The following is a 16328-nucleotide window of genomic DNA, read 5'->3' on the forward strand; positions in this document are numbered from 1 at the left end:
CATTACTTTGTGCTTGGGAAGACATCTGTTACCTTCCCTCCCAACGGCATTCCAAGAATCACCGAAATATTCTAAGGCTTCACCTTTAATGCCTTCCCGACGAGATTGATAGTTTCTGTTGCAGATGAATACAAGCAGAGAAGTTCAAAAACAGCTTTGTTTGGTCTAGGTGGGTGGTCCATGTTAATCTTGTCATTCATAAACGCTTGGATCAAGTTGTTGAATGGACTCTCTGCCAACAAATCTTTCTGTCTCTGTGTCAACTTTGGAAAAGTTATTTTCAACTGTGTCCATGTATTCTTCAGGGAATACTTGTACACTTTTGTCAATCTCGTCGCCAAATTTTCTGGTACATTTTTCGGCTCACTGAGAGAGCCAACCAGTCTATGTTGGATTATTCTGGCCTCACTACCAGAACCAACTTCCTGTACAGATAGCTTTGACTTCTTTATCTTCCTTTCTTCTTGTTGATCCTTTGGCATTTTCCTCTTTGCTTGAGTTGGTTTCACGACTGCTGAACTTTCATCAACGGATGCCTGTAAAAATTAAAAAAAAAAACACTCACATAAGGCTGTGTTGAACTTTTCCAATCATCTGTATCTTACATACTCGTTAGTAAATGATGGTAACCCTCCACTTTACATGAGCTCAACTGGTTTACTGCTACTATTTTGTTATACCAATAAACTGTCTAATTTCCTAGGTATTATTCTCTCTATAATATTCAACATTATAAAAGCACAGATTACAAACCACTCACATTAGAAAGAGTCTAATTTCTGGAAATCATTTTTGCCTTTTCATACAGAAGACTTATCCATGTTTAGCTTTCAGTTTCCATGAAATCAACTGGTTTACGAGTAATATTTGGTCCGACCTATACACTAAAAAATTTCCTAGGAATTTTTCTGTTCATAAAATGAAAGTTTATAGATACACATATTACAAACCACTCACATAATAAATAGTATAATTTTTTGGAAATCATTTGTGTATTTCATACAGAATACTTAATCATTTTTAACATGCAGTGTAATCAACAGATTACAAACCACTCACATTAGAAAGAGTCTAATTTTTGGAAATCATTTTTGTCTTTTCATACAAAATACTCAAGCATGTTTTGCCTTCATTTTTCATGAAATCAACTGGTTTACCAGTGATATTTTGTCCTACCTGTACACTGAAAAATTTCCTAGGAATTATTCAGTTTATAATATAAAACTTTATGAAAAAACAGATTACAAACCACTCACGTAAGAAAGAGATCAATGTACAAGAACTTTTAATATCAAAAAACAGATACAAACCCTTGGAAATCATTTTAGTCCTACCAGTATACTGAAAAATTTCCTAAAATTTTTTCTGTTTTTAGATAACAACTTTATGAAACAGATCAATCTACAAGAATTTTTATTATGTAGTAATAATAATTTGTGAAACAGAAAAAAATAAAAGTTTTCAGTTACTTACCCTTTTCCTAGGGATCATTCTTCTTGTAGCTTGTTCCTCCGTAACTGCTTTAGATGTGGTAGATCTTGGCTCTTCAAGGGTTATTTTCTTTGTTGATTGTTTGGGCGTATTAGGTTTCACCATCTTGCTAAAACAAATAAATATCACACAGTAACGAAATCACTTAGCTTCCTCTCTAATTTATGAACATTAGGGTTTATTTAAAGAACAGAAGATAGAGAGAGAAACCAAGAAAAATTACCTTTGATTCATCTTCAGCCTTAGGGTTTCTTCGTATAACTCTTTTCTTCAAAACTTTTCTAGCAGCTTTAGGGTTTCTTCAGCCTTAGTGATTTCTAACAGCTTTTGGTTTAATAACAAAGAATTTTCGGCTTCAAGCTTTAATGGTGGTGATTGGTTATTAGTTTATTTTTTAGGTTTGGAAAACTAGAACGTTTTTTAGGAAGATGAGGACGAAAAGAGAAACTGAATGGAATAGGCGTGCGACAGTAAGAGTTATGGTTGATTGGACAACTCTCTGCAACGGTCATTTCGGTTCCATCATGTCTGTCAAAATTCAAAACGAATCTCAAAATTTCGCGGTTTCCCGGGTAAGCATTCAGTGGCATTCTTCGTAAATTCCTTAAAAGAACACGGATGTTTCCGTAATTTTCATGAGCCCTCTGACGCTTTGGACCGGGATCGCATTTTCGGGTCTGAATGGATAGGGCCCTCTTTTTTGGCCCAAATTCGGACTTTACGTCCATTCCCTCTTCTTCTTACTTCTCTGTACTTATTTGTTCTTAGTTGTATAAGAAAGAGGGTGAGAAGAGATAGAGAAAACAGTAGAGTGAGAAAGTTAGAGAGAAAAAAAGAGTTGGGGAAGACGAGAAAATCTGGGGGAAACTATTTTCCTACAGAGAAATCGTTTCCAAAAAGACGAGAAAATCGATTTCCTTAAGGCTCTATTTGGTTGCCAAACGGGAAAATCAGCAAGAAACAATTTCCAGCGAGAAAAAAAAAGTTATGTTTTCTTCCCTCTTTATCTCTTACTTTCATTGATTGATTTAATCTTGTTTTCCATGAGGAACTAACCATCTCATCTAGGGTTTAGATGAAGTCCATAATGATAATTTTATCGATTCGATTTATGTGCAAGTCAATTAATTTTCAGATTGAATCTTCGTATATTTTAAAGTCCTTGTTGCGTTTAATGATACCATCTTCCGGATTTTAGAGCATTCATGTTATAGAATCCGAGTAGAACAAAGAACTTAGTTGACTAAGGCAAATACATCATCTTTAGGATTGTCACGTGCATAGATTCGAAAAACCCTAGGATCCTCCCTATTTGAGTTCACTTCCGTTATTTGTTTTATTATTTTCTTCGTTCTAATATTTTATCACCGAAAACCAATTTTGAAAGAAAACGTGCTAATTCTAAGATTAAGAACGGATTTGACTAGTCTCTGCGGATCGACCCCGACCTTACCGGAATTTTATTCCTCGACCATCGTGCACTTGCGGTATAGACCTATTTAGAAAACTATCTAGACCCATCAGTCGGCCAGGAGAAGCCCATTAATGGGCTACTCTTGCCGACCACACCATGAAATCCTAATTTATCCTGAAAAGTGTTTTCAGGGGAATATTCTTTATGTGGTCCATATTGAATCCTATTTTGGGTCAAACTCCAATTCTAGAGATTTTATATAAAGACCAAGTTAGAGAACATAAAGAGTGGAATTTTCTCAAGAGAAAATCATCTCTCTGAGACAGCTTAGAGGGAGAGAGAGATGGGATTTTAGAGAAAAGGTTCTCGGTCTATCTATCTACTCAAGAACCTGGAGTTCTTCACCTCAACCTTCAAGAAGGTCCTAGCTGACTTGAAGAAAGGAGTTATCCTAGCTGACTTGAAGAAGGGAGTTCAAGTTATCCACTCGATGTCGCAAGTAGAGGAGCTACACTTGAAGCTCTTATCTTCTGAATACTGGTAGGAATTTAGTTCGTGAGAAAGCGATTAAGGTAATCTTCTTTCCGTTCTAGTTCGTCTTAGTTCATGCATATGATCCTGGGAAACCTAGTGTTAAACATATCATGTTTGAGATTCCGCTTACAACATTAGGTAGTATCATAACCCAACAGTAGTTTCCCGTTTGCATGAACTATCTTCGGCTAGACGAATTAGATTCGAACTTGAAATAATAGATAGATTTGTGTGAATATAGATTTGAACATGTATTTGATTAGTTTGAATATGATTTAGACGTAATCAAGTAGGTTTTGGATGGTTTTCAATATCATATAACCTTAGATTCTTAGTTTTTTGAAAAGAGTTTTCGAAAACATGATCGTAGGGTTGATAATAGATTGAAAATAGTTTCAAAACAGTGTTTTTGATGAATTCTTCATCAAAAACAGCAGCTGAACCAATAAAAAAAGAAGGAAAAGGGTGATCGGTTGGCAGTTTCTAAAAGTTTTTTAGAAACTGGTCGATTGAACCGGCCAGGACGCGTCTGGCCCGGTCTGGCACATCTCGGGAAGGTATCCCGAGACCCGGGATTATCGGGTCTGGGAATATTCCAAACCCACCTAGATTGGGTTCCTAGTCCAAGTTGGAGTAGGAGTCCGAGACGCGTCTAGGACGGGTCTGGGGTTCCCCAGCCTGCCTCGGTCTAGGAACGAGACACTGGACACCGGTCCAGACGCATCTAGGATGCGCTTGGAAGGGTCCAGACGCACCTAGGATGTGTTTGGAAGGGTCCAGACGCGTCTAGGATGCGACTAGAGCAACCAGACGCGTCTAGGACGCATCTGGAGTGTCCAAAGGCATCTAGGACTTGGAGTCCGAGATGGCCTATGCCATCTGATGCACGAGACGCGTCTAGGACGCGTTTGTGATGCACTTAGGCATCTCGGACTTAGAGTCCGAGATGGCCTAGGTGAAGGTCCCGAGTCCAGACGCGTCTAGCACATCCCAATGCCTCTCGGACTTAGAGTCCGAGAGGGCATATGCCTAACCCAATAGGCTGGACGCGTCCAGTACGTTCCTAGGCATCTCGCCCAAGATGGCCAAAGGTCGGTCCTAGGTCAGACGCGTCTAGGACGCATCTGACCCGGCTAGGACGCGTCTGACCAAGGGACTGAGCACGTTTGGAACGTGTTGTCCCTAGGTCCGACCTATGATTAGGCTGAGCCGAGACAAGTCTTTGTTGACCCGAGACTAGTCAAAGGGCTTTGGCCATAGTTTGACTTGGGTCTTTTCGAGTTTGACTTGGGTCTTTTCGAGTTTGACTCGGGCTCTTTTGGGCCTTGACCTGAGTGGGAGTTTTTCACCTTTTTCTCCCGGTTCCGTGCACGACTTTTCCGACATTGACCCGGGCCATCTGAGGGCCCAAAAATAGTTTTCCCACAAATCGATTTTAGCAATCATAAAAGAACAAATGAAACGTGCTATTAGTCTGAATTTTACGAAAAATAGACTTAAGAGCCCGTTTAACATAGAGATGTCTATAGAACCTCCTGAATAGCTATCTAGACTATAGTAAACATAAATTCGACCTTAGAGAACGAATCTCATACATACTTTGTCATCATTATAAAAGCATATTATTGTGTATGTATGAATGTGAAGGCGGAAAATAGTATTTTCGTAGAAAACTTTTCTATTCTTGTTTCTAAGCACAAATGTGTGTGTCCGAGTTATACTTAGAGTATAGGGTATTAAGAAACCATTGAAGAACCTAATGATGAGATTATGGTTCAAGTGAGAGTATTCAATGGCGGTTCAAGGATGGTAATCCAAACGAATCAAAGGTGAAACAAAAAGTAACCTTAGAAGATTGGATCTTTTAGGGGCCATACTAGGATCTAAATTACTTGATTTATTTCCTTGCGCAGATTTTCTTACTTATTTACGTTTTACGTCATGAATGGTTATGTTAGAGTTCACAGTAACGTATACTTGATAAAATACGTAATAGTCCCTAAAAAGAATTTTGAGTATAAGCCTACCTAGATTAAGACACATGTTGATCCCTTGTTCATCGATGGTGGGTCTGCCTTCGCAGAGTGCCATCTTTAACCTCGGAACAATACGGGTAAACCTGTGAAAAGGTAGCTATCTTAGACGCTCTTATTCCGAAAACAAGGCGGCTATGTGGGAGACTGAAGAATATGTCCTTGCGGTCTGAACGAATGTCCTTCAACCAAGATGGCAAGCATACGATTTGGCTTATACGATAATGATGGCCTCATTCGGAAGACCATCAAGTCCGGTCGAATTAGGAATCGTAATGCTTAGCTAGAAGCCGCTTTCGATCGTCGGATCACTTCAGTAATCTGCGGCTAATAGACCGGATCCTACAATGGGTTACATAAAGAGTGGTGGTTTGAATCAAGAGGATTGACTAGTGGGAGATTGGGAATTAGATGGATTGGATCCACTTTTGATAAGTCCATAAAGGGTTCGGAGGAGTCCGGACAAAGATAGACAAAACCGGACCCGAAAGGCTAAAAGTAGGTCGGTCATGTGATGGTCAACCAAGGCAAGGGACCGGCCATGTAATGCACCCGAAAAGGTTGCACACCCAAGCGGAGGTATCAAGTAGTAATCCGGCAAAGCAGGGATCGATCCAAGGATAGGAAGGTAGCTTGGATATCGAAGGGTCTTATCCCTCGGTCTAGATATTAAAAGCTAACTTAGACTAAAAAGGAAAGAAACAAGATAATGGAGGGTTTTGATTAAATAAGTAAACAAGAGAAGAAAATAAGTAAAGCTAACTAGATAATCTAATGTAAATGGGCGAGAGAGATCCGAGAGAAGAGTCGAAGGAACAAGAGTCGGGAGACGGTAAGACTCGATTCGGGCAACAAATAAGTGAGAGAGGTGTCGAAGTCCGGGAATTCATAATGATAAACCTACGACTATGTGTAGTCCGATTGACGTGTCGAGGTACAATCGATATTCGACTCCTAAAGTAGATGTCTCTAAGTACTATGTATATCCGGAGATCATACTTAGTCAAACAAACGTCTAAATCGATTAATCCCGAGTCATCGAAAGTGTCGTCTAGTCGCCTAACTATGTGAAGTGCATGACAAGACACATAAAATTATGACTTAGATTACGATCGATATTGAATACTTCATTTCGTCTATTAACTATGCGAAGTGCTTGACAAGACACATGAAAATATGATCAAAACGATAATCGAAATAAATGAACACCAATTTATAATCAAAACATCAAATCATATTAAACATAGTCACGAATTCATCACATTTCATCTCATATAATCGACAAACTAAAGTTAGCTAAAAATGGTGATTGAATAAGAAATGGAAAGGAAATGGTGAGAGAATCCCCCTTTTTTGATGTGGTTCGAGCAGGGGCGGCCCGGGCCCAAAGCCACCAAAGCGGTCGCTTTGGGCCCCGACCTAGTGAAGGGCCTCATATAGACATATATCGAGTTATATATGTTATTGGCAGAATAATAATTAATTTTTAAACAGATTTATAACATTAATCAAGTTATAGCTTAGTGGTTTAAGACGTTCAATTTTGTAGGAGAGGTCACGAGATCAAATCCACCTCAAAGCATTATTAGAATTTTATTTATTTTTTCTTACAAACACTATACAGGGCCCCATATTTTAATTTTGCTTCGGGCCTCTCACATGTTCGGGCCGCCCTTGGGTTCGAGGCTAAGATCGTCGGGAAATATGAGTTTTTAGTTGCAGCCGATCTCCCCTTAGCAAATTTTGGGTTCCTCATAGCGACCATCATCATCTTCTCCATTTAGAACTCAACCTCCATTAAAGCTAAACCCTAGTTTTCTCTCTCTAGCAATCTTCAACCAAAACCAAATCAAACCACATGGGAAGCTAGCCAAGGACGAGGGGAACAAAAGCCCAAAGGTTTCCGGCCAAGAAGGTGGCCGGAAACCATAAGAAAATCCAACCCAAGAGACAAGAAATCCGGCCAAGAACATGGAGGTTCCGGCCAAAGCTGCTGTTGCACGCGTCCCTTGCTGCCGTCCTGAGCTGTGCACTGTTCGTGGACGCGTCCCGAGCCTGTAGCCGCATCCCGTGAAGGCGCCCCGAGCTCGGAGAAGCTGCTGTTCCTTGCCAAATCCCGTGTTGCTCGTGCCGTTCTTTAGCTTCCCGTGCTGCTGTTCGTGCGCACTTCTAGCCCCGAGCTGTTGCTACCCGTGCTTGGATGCTTCCTCTCGGCTGCTACCTTGAAGACCCGAGCAGCATCCACCTTCTTGTGCTCCTCCCGAGCTGCTGCCGGCCAAGACTAGGCCGACCTTAGTGCTGGCCGGCCTAGCTTGGCCGGATCTTCCTCCTTTCTTCTCTCTTTTCTCTTCAACCTTCAAACTCTCAAGAACACTAAAACCCTAAGTTATAGCCTCTTTTTCTCACTCTCTCTTCTTGGTTGTTGAATGATGAATGAGGAAGATGATGAATAGTAGCCTAAACTACTAAAACCCTAGGTCAAGACTTTGACTTTGACTCAGACTTGGATCCATAAAGAGAGTGCCTCCAAGATTCTTCCTTGTCTTGTTCTTCTTCTTTTCTTTTGTGGGCTTGGCCTTGGCTTTGGGCTTTAATTAAAAACCAAGGGAGTGCCTTCATCTTGTCCCTACATTTAGAACCAAAGGGGGGTGCCGTCAAGAAAAGACTTTGGCTTCTATCTTTCACATCTTCCCTGTCCGAACTCCAAATTGAATTCCGTTTTTACCGTCGGACTCGTCATTAACTCCTCTTGTCATTTGGTTTGTTTGAAGTCTTTTTATCTCATTTTCGGCACATGAAATGATAGTGACAATTCGTTCCCTTTATTCCGATTTACATGTTTAACTCCAAAATAGGTACCTAACATTAAAAACACATAAAATATTATTTATAATACTCAAAACGAACTAACTAGGCTTAGTTAGGCTCTCCAAATGTGACATTTTCGTGTCACATCACCATGTCATGGCCGGTTTTGGTGAGTGGGTCGGCCAGGCCAAGCCCATTAATGGGCTACTCTGGCCGGCCACACCATGAAGTCCTAATTTATCCTGAAAAGTGTTTTCAGGGTAATGTTCTTTATGTGGTCCATATTGAATCCTACTTTGGGTCAAACTCCTATCCTAGGGATTCTATATAAAAACCAAGTTAGAGAAAATCATCCCTCTCAGACAGCTTAGAGAGAGAGAGGGGATTTTAGAGAAAAGGTTTCCGGTCTATCTATCTAGTCAATAAGGAGTTCATCACCTCTGTGATAGTCCCACATCGCTCACGAGAGTGTCCGGAGCCTGGGCTATAGGTGTATGCTCAAGCTTGGTAAGTGCCGAGGCCTCTTGGGAGGGTCGTGGTGCCTTCGCCAAGACAAAACCTCACACCACGCTGAGTGGTGGCTAAGTGAGGACAAAATCGTTGTGGGGGGTCCACGGTGTCGCTGCGTACTCTGATGGTCAGGCGAATCGTGTGTCGTCGCCCATGTCGAGGCCTTTTGGGGGAGTTCGCGGTGCTCTCGCCAAGAACAAAACCTCCTACCATCCGTGCGAGGGTGGTGGTGAAAGGGAGGACAATATCGACAACTGCTGGGCTTGGGGCGTCACAATTGGTATCAGAGCCGAGGACGGCTCTTTGCTGAGGGTGGGGGGATTGTGATAGTCCCACATCGCTCACGAGAGTGTCCAGAGCCTGGGCTATAGGTGTATGCTCAAGCTTGGTAAGTGCCGAGGCCTCTTGGGAGGGTCGTGGTGCCTTCGCCAAGACAAAACCTCACACCACGCTGAGTGGTGGCTAAGTGAGGACAAAATCGTTGTGAGGGGTCCACGGTGTCGCTGCGTACTCTGATGGTCGGGAGAATCGTGTGTCGTCGCCCATGTCGAGGCCTTTTGGGGGAGTCCGTGGTGCTCTCGCCAAGAACAAAACCTCCTACCATCCGTGCGAGGGTGGTGGCGAAAGGGAGGACAATATCGACAACTGCTGGGCTTGGGGCGTCACAACCTCAACCTTCAAGAAGGTCCTAGCTGACTTGAAGAAGGGAGTTCAAGATATCCACTCGATGTCTCAGGTAGAGGAGCTACACCTGGAGCTCTTATCTTCCGAATACTGGTCGGAATTCAGTTCGTGGGAAAGCGATTAAGGTAATCTCCTTCCTGTTCTAGTTCATTTTTAGTTCATGTATATGATCCTGAGAAACCTAGTGTTAAACATATGATGTTTGAGATTCCACTTACAACGTTAGGTAGTATCATAATCCAACACTTCAGATCTTCACCGACTGGGATCTTAGATTAGATTCCGGATGATGTCGGTAAGCGTTATGTATTCTTCTGCATCCTCATGTTTCGGGATTAAGTTATTGAACCCTGCTTACGTAGACTTCACTAGCATTCTTGTGAATCTCAGGATAAACCTGGTTGTATTTGAGTCAGGACAGAGCTTAAGGTGCCTAGGATAATCGTGTCGACCCCCTAGTTCTATACTTGAATTGCATACCTTCTTCGAGTTCAACCTCCCTGTTAACTTGATGCTGATAGACCCATGAGCTTTTGGTCCTTTCTTAACTCATTGACCTTAGTCAACTGATGTCCACTTTCTGGATCTGCAATTTTGTAAACGGTGACAAACCTACACAATAAGAAGTTGGAATTATGTTAATTAAATTGACTGCGATGAGAACATCTTGACCTCAATACTCACTAGGAACAGAGGTAGACATTAGGAAAGAAAAAACAATATCAACGATGTGTTTATGCTTCCTTTCTGCAACACCGCTTTGCTCAGAAGTATCTATACATGAAGATTGATGAACATTTCCATCTATAGCAAATAATTCACGAAACTATATGAAATATATTCCCCACCTAAATCACATCTAATCCCTTAATAATATAAGAATATTGTGTTTTAATTAAGGCTCGAAACTATTGGTAAACATATTAAATTTCAGAACGGTATGTTCTAAGATAGACCCAAAGTTCAACTGTATGAACATATATGCTACGTATTACCACATCACGACAAGTTCGATATTTCGTCAACTGATATGCAATTGTGTTACCACTAAGTTATTAATTAATGTAACAATTATCGTATTGTTTGCTTCTCAAAGCCTAGGGAACTCAACAAAGTTTTCTTCTGATCTATCAACTGGTTGAACAACAGTACCATCAATGTAATCCACAAATATTTTTCTTTCCAAAAATTTTTCATCGAAAAACTTCAATAAGAGTAGTTTTCACCATTCATTGTTTCAATAATTGGTTGCAACGAATCATCTTTTCCACTCTTTATTTTCTCAACTCAATACCATAACTAAGAAAGCGAGTATAACCAAGATAAACTTACTAGCTAAACAATACGAAGAAGAAGTGCAAAATAACAATACCAGATCTACAAAGAGAATAACAATATCGAAGTGAAAATTATCAGATTCGTAGAAGAAGTACCAAAATAGCATGTTGGTTATGAAGTTTTTCTTCCTTTAAGATCTTAGAGGCTCTGATACCATGTATAAATCAATACTAAATATCAATATATAAAGAGAAGAAGATTGGAGAAGAGAGAAACCTTCAATGAAGGTTAGGATTTCATTAGTTGTAGTCAAGGTTACAAGATAACAAATAGATAAATATATGGTAAAGACAAAAGACTAAGAATCCCTTAAAGAGCAAATGACTAAACTATCCTAACTATTATATATTATTTTAATGAAACCAATGATCATGGTGGTTAAATTCACCTATTCTTGAAGTAGCTGGCTTTCTAAATTTCATTTTTACAAGGATGAAGATGTTTCTCCACGAGCCCATCGAGTAATTGAACTTTATATTCTCAATGGGGTTTGAGATAGCACCAAGCGACCTAACTATGATCCATGTTTCCCTTTCTCATATGTTTTTTTTCTACTCTTTTCCCTTAATTGTTCATGTCAAAGCTAGTTTTTATAACAAGGAAAATTTTTATTTTTAAGGAATTGTTTGTGCTTCAGAAGTTTCGATGATTTGAACTCCGATGTTATTGAGTGGAATATGTTATTGAGTGGAACCAGTTCCGATACAATGTTTCCATGTAAAAACACTTGGGAAAAAAATGAACCAACAGTTAAAAATAGTAAAAAGAAATAGTAAATACTCCCTTTGTCCCAAATTGAATGACATAATTTTCTTTTTGGTTTGTCCCATTTTAGTGTCCCATTTCTGAACATAAAGAAAAAAAAAATTTGTTCTTTCCAATAATACCCATTACTAAAAATTCAATGACAACTTTATTTAGAAGTAAGTTAAACTTTTTCATTGTATTATATGAAAGTTAATGAGGGTACAATTGGAAATATCATGTTAATTTTTAAAGTCATACTCTAATTAATGATGTTCCCTTAAAAACTTGGGTTTTTAAAATAAGTCATTCATTTTGGGAAGGAGGGAGTAATAACTATGACCTACCAAGAATCGGGGAACTATGCCTGTGAAATGAATTGGGAAACTGTGCCCGTGAATTACTTTAACTAAATCAAGTAAACAATGTGGAAAACAAGTTGTACTGCTGATAATATTCATTTTGTCACAATCTTATGGCATATATGGAAAACCAGATGCGACCACTGCTTTCAACAAACGTTATACAATGTTGATTCTATTTTAGATCAAATTAAAACATTCCCTAAGACCAGTAATGTGCTAGTAAAACCGGCCGCTACAGCCAGCGCCAAGTGGCAACCTCCAATTTATCCTTTCATAAAATTAATGTTGATGCATCGTTTGTCAATGTGGAACAGGTAATTGGCACAAGCTTAATTGTTCATGACGCCCGTTCCAATTTTGTCTCAGCTAATGTGAAAAATGCTAAAGCAAGAAACAGCGAGGAAAGCGAGGCTATAGCCATTCTCAACAGTCTCATATGGGCAAAAGATAACAATCATATGCAGGTCATCACTGAAAGCGACAATATCAACCTGATAAAACACCTAAATAACCCAAGGCATCAAGTTCAATGGCAATCACTAGTACATATTCGTCAAATAAGAAACTTAAAGAATGAGCTTCAGCAGGTGAAATTCAGTTATATCAAAAGAACAGGGAATACTCAAGCTGATAAGTTAGCTAAATGGGCGCGTAGAAAGGAAAGATCCAAGGAGTGGTCCTGCATTCCGTATTTTCTTTTAAATATGTATTGTAATGCCACCCTAATTTCTTAGTTTAATATACACATCCTTAACAAAAAAAAAAAGTAAACAATGTCGAGTATTAGAGAGAAATACGCTAATAGAAAGAATATGGCAATCTTGTAATTAAGTAAACAAAGTATGACTTTTTTAAGTTTGTTGTTAAGAGTACAGTTGTATTTTGTGGTATACGAGTTGCAATTTTTTAGCCTATCTTTAGTCTTACAAGATCATTTTAGCCTATCTTTAGTCTTAGAAGATCAACCGTCAGTGAATTCAAACTCATAGTCGCCCATAGGAGCTTGAGGTCATGGAATCAAAGTTCTTTTTTAACTCTTTCCAGTGCAAAACTCAACTTTGTCTCCAAGATGATGTGGCGGGCGGTAGTTAAATACAGATATCTCCAACTCAACATGGATTCTTTACAAAAATAATCATGTTACATACGAGCATCTCCAGTGCAAGACTCAATCTTAAAATCTTAAGTGCCTCCTACGACTTCAGAGTTTTTTATAGAAAAAAACTTCACCGATTCAAAACTCAATTGAGATCTTAAGATGACGTGGAAGCACTTAATTTTAAGATATGTCTCAATTACAAACTCTATTTTTAGAAAGTCTTTCTTTCTCAACCACTTTTTCCTATAAATGTATGTGTGAAATGTGTAACTATTAGAGTGTTTTTTAGTATTGCATTAAAGAAGGACTTATACTAGAGACACTCAATTTAGCCATATAGGAAGATGAATCTCAATTAAGCCTTGACACATAAGTCAATTAAAGTTTTTTTTGAGTTTTGCATTGGAGATGCTCTAAGTAAACAAAACAATTTTAAAGATTTGCGTTCGAGACACACAAAAATTTCAGAATCACTATTTTCCTTTTTCATTGATTACAACAAGTAAGAAAGACAATCTAAAGATTGAGTTCTCAATTAACATAAACTAACTCATCAAAAGAGTGAAACGAGGAATTGAGGTACAATTTTCTTTCCTTTTCCCTTCTCAAGTACTTTTTTTTCGCGTTCTTCGAGTGTGAGGTGCAACAGTTATTACCAAATCCTTAGTACCTTAAAGATTTGTTGTTTACCAAACCAAGTACAACATAATCATGAACAATTTTGTGGAATGTTTTCAATACTGATGAGTATTCCGAGGCTTATGCTTTCGATGAGCTGGGGCGGTGACCGATACAGGCGTCTTCTGGGATGTACTTACCCCAGAACCAATGTTTCTTCCACACATTGTTCATCTCTTCGATTGGTACGTTCTTAGTCTCAGGCAAGAAGAAGTAGATAAAGATTGTCATTAGGAAAACGAACCCGCCGAAGAAGAAGAATAGACCAAACTTCATGTGGCAAAGCATGGCAAGGAAAAGTTGGGCAATGATGAAAGTGAAAAACATGTTCACTGATACATTAATGGACTGTCCTGCTGATCTGATCTCAAGAGGGAAAATCTCACTCGGTACTAACCAACCCAATGGCCCCCATGACCAGGCGAATGCCGCTACATAGGTACAGATCAAGAACAAGAGTAGATAGGAGGATGATTTTGATATGGATCCCACACCCGCTACTCCAAATTTTTGGCCGAGGATGACTCCAACAAGAATCTGTAGTATAAAACCACAATGTTCTTAGTATATATATATTGGAAGAATTACTACATATTTAATGCGGTCGATATGTTAAAGCATATTTACCTGACAGATGAACATCTGGGTGCCACCTTCAAGGAACAAGGCTCTTCGGCCAAGCTTATCAACCGAGGCAATAGAAATTAAAGTGGCGAACATGTTAACGACACCGGTAATAACAGCTGACATGAGCGCAGCGTCATCACCAAACCCAATAGTCTTAAATAGGACGGGAGCATAGAACATAATGACATTGATACCAGTGAGCTGCTGGAAGAATGGAATTGCAATTGCCATAACAAGCTGAGGCCTATATTTTGGCTGCAAAATGTTCCTCCATGGATGTTGCACCTGCTTCGATGTCTCACTCGCCTCTATAAGGTCTTGAAATTCTGCCTCGACATCATCTTCGCCACGAATCTTCTGCAACATAACCCTAGCCTTCTCTTGGTGCCCTCTTTCAATGAGGGAGTTGGGTGTATCAGGAAGGAAGATGGCACCGACAGTCATGATGATAGCAGGTACGGCTGCCAGACCCAGTGAAACTCTCCAACCATTTCCTCCCTCCATTTTGTTGGTCCCATAGTTCACGAGATTTGCTACCAATATACCAATAGTAATGGCCAATTGGAAGCCCATGTTGAGTGCTCCCCTTAGCTTTGCAGGTGCCATTTCCGACAGATAGACAGGGACAGACTGATTCGCATATCCAATGCCGACACCAAGTAGTATACGACCGAGGATTAACATTGCTACATTGACCGCAAACCCGTTCAGAGCAGCACCTGCCAAGAAAATGACTCCTCCTACCAACATAGAAATTTTCCTGCCAAAAACTCTTGTTGTGGCAGATGCAAAAAATGAAGCAACCAAAGCTGCAATATACAAAGAAGAAGTGAAACTTGTTAACAACTCGCTGTCGAATTTGCAATACTGATTTTCATGACCAGTTGCATCGTGCATCTTTTTGTAGACTGATGGGAAGAACTTGACCAAGAAGACATCCATGGATGTTACTCCTCCTGAAACTCCAAGATCATAACCGAAAATTAGACCACCAGTGGCAGCTACCAGACATGTCATGAGCACAAACAAGGTGACTTTTCCACCGTAATCCTTGGTCGGTCCATGAGAAACAACGCCGCCTCCTGCCATTTTCTCTCAGTCTGAAGAAGAAAATAAAAAACTTGGGATCGACAAAGAGCGAAACCCTCCTTTCAAATCCCAAGTAATTGTTTTTTTTTTTTGCTTGTGGATCTTGAAATTATACTTTTATTTCTGATACAGAGAAGTGAGGATGAGTTTAACATTTAATTACGAGGTTCTTATATAACAAAAAGTTTTGATGTTAAAAATAGTAGTAATTTGATCTGTTCCTTCATGTTTGGATCAAGAAACTATATTTGGATGATTCAGTTTTGATCATCTTAATCACATTTTAAATTCCAGCTGTTGGATCAGTAGATTTTGAAATCATTCTTAATCTAACTTCTTTAATTAGTTAAGTTGTTAAATGCTATGTTTCTATTTTTTGGTATTATTGACTAATGGGGAAAACCGGAAAAGGGAGCCTGGGTAATTAAGGTGGCCAGGTGGGGCCTAGTACGACAGCAGGGGATGCACCCCTCAACGCACGCCTCTGAAGTGATCCCAACTGATTTTTTTTTTTTTTTTTTTTTTTTGTTAAAAGTGATCCCAACTGATTAGTTTAAGGGGTTTAGTACAGGGACATGGATAAACGGTATAGGGACATAGTCAAAATATCATATTTTTAAATATGAAGTCCCTTTACCAATTAGAAAATAGGCATTGTTTTTAAAGATTTAAATCGAATAAATTAAAGTTTATTTGGATAACAACTAAGATTAAAATATTACAAGTATCGAAGTTTTCTTTTATTTTCATGTCCTTCCTTAGATCTACATATCCTAAAACAAAATTTTATTTTTAACCTATAAACAACCATGCCATTACTGGTGATATCACAACATATTCTATAAAACAACCATCACCTATAAACACTACAGTCTTATTTACTTTTAAGTTGTTTTACATCTTATTGGTGATAT

General features: G+C 39.2%; 1 protein-coding gene across 1 annotated transcript; it reads right to left on the reverse strand.

Annotated features, from left to right (window-relative positions):
• Window positions 1-13482: 13482 nt before the first annotated feature.
• Window positions 13483-15564, reverse strand: LOC147566413 (sugar transport protein MST6-like). The gene is made up of 2 exons (XM_086652915.1): window positions 14326-15564; window positions 13483-14235 (listed from the first exon to the last, which is right to left on the reverse strand). The coding sequence occupies exons 1-2, from the start codon at window positions 15412-15414 to the stop codon at window positions 13780-13782; spliced, it is 1545 nt and encodes a 514-aa protein (XP_086509041.1). The 5' UTR covers window positions 15415-15564; the 3' UTR covers window positions 13483-13779.
• Window positions 15565-16328: the final 764 nt, after the last annotated feature.

This window comes from Eschscholzia californica, unplaced genomic scaffold (assembly GCF_041429995.1).
Source record: "Eschscholzia californica isolate CP2 unplaced genomic scaffold, dmEscCali1.0.p SCAF_1, whole genome shotgun sequence".
NCBI classification, from domain to species: Eukaryota; Viridiplantae; Streptophyta; class Magnoliopsida; order Ranunculales; family Papaveraceae; genus Eschscholzia; species Eschscholzia californica.

What these genes read in the sequence shown, in the direction of transcription:
- LOC147566413 (XM_086652915.1), bottom strand. Translation starts at nt 15,414, where the DNA reads ATGGCAGGAGGCGGCGTTGTTTCTCATGGACCGACCAAGGATTACGGT. An exon ending in CCCAGATGTTCATCTGTCAG is followed by an intron (nt 14,236 to 14,325) that starts GTAAATATGCTT and finishes TTTATACTACAG; the next exon opens with ATTCTTGTTGGAGTCATCCT.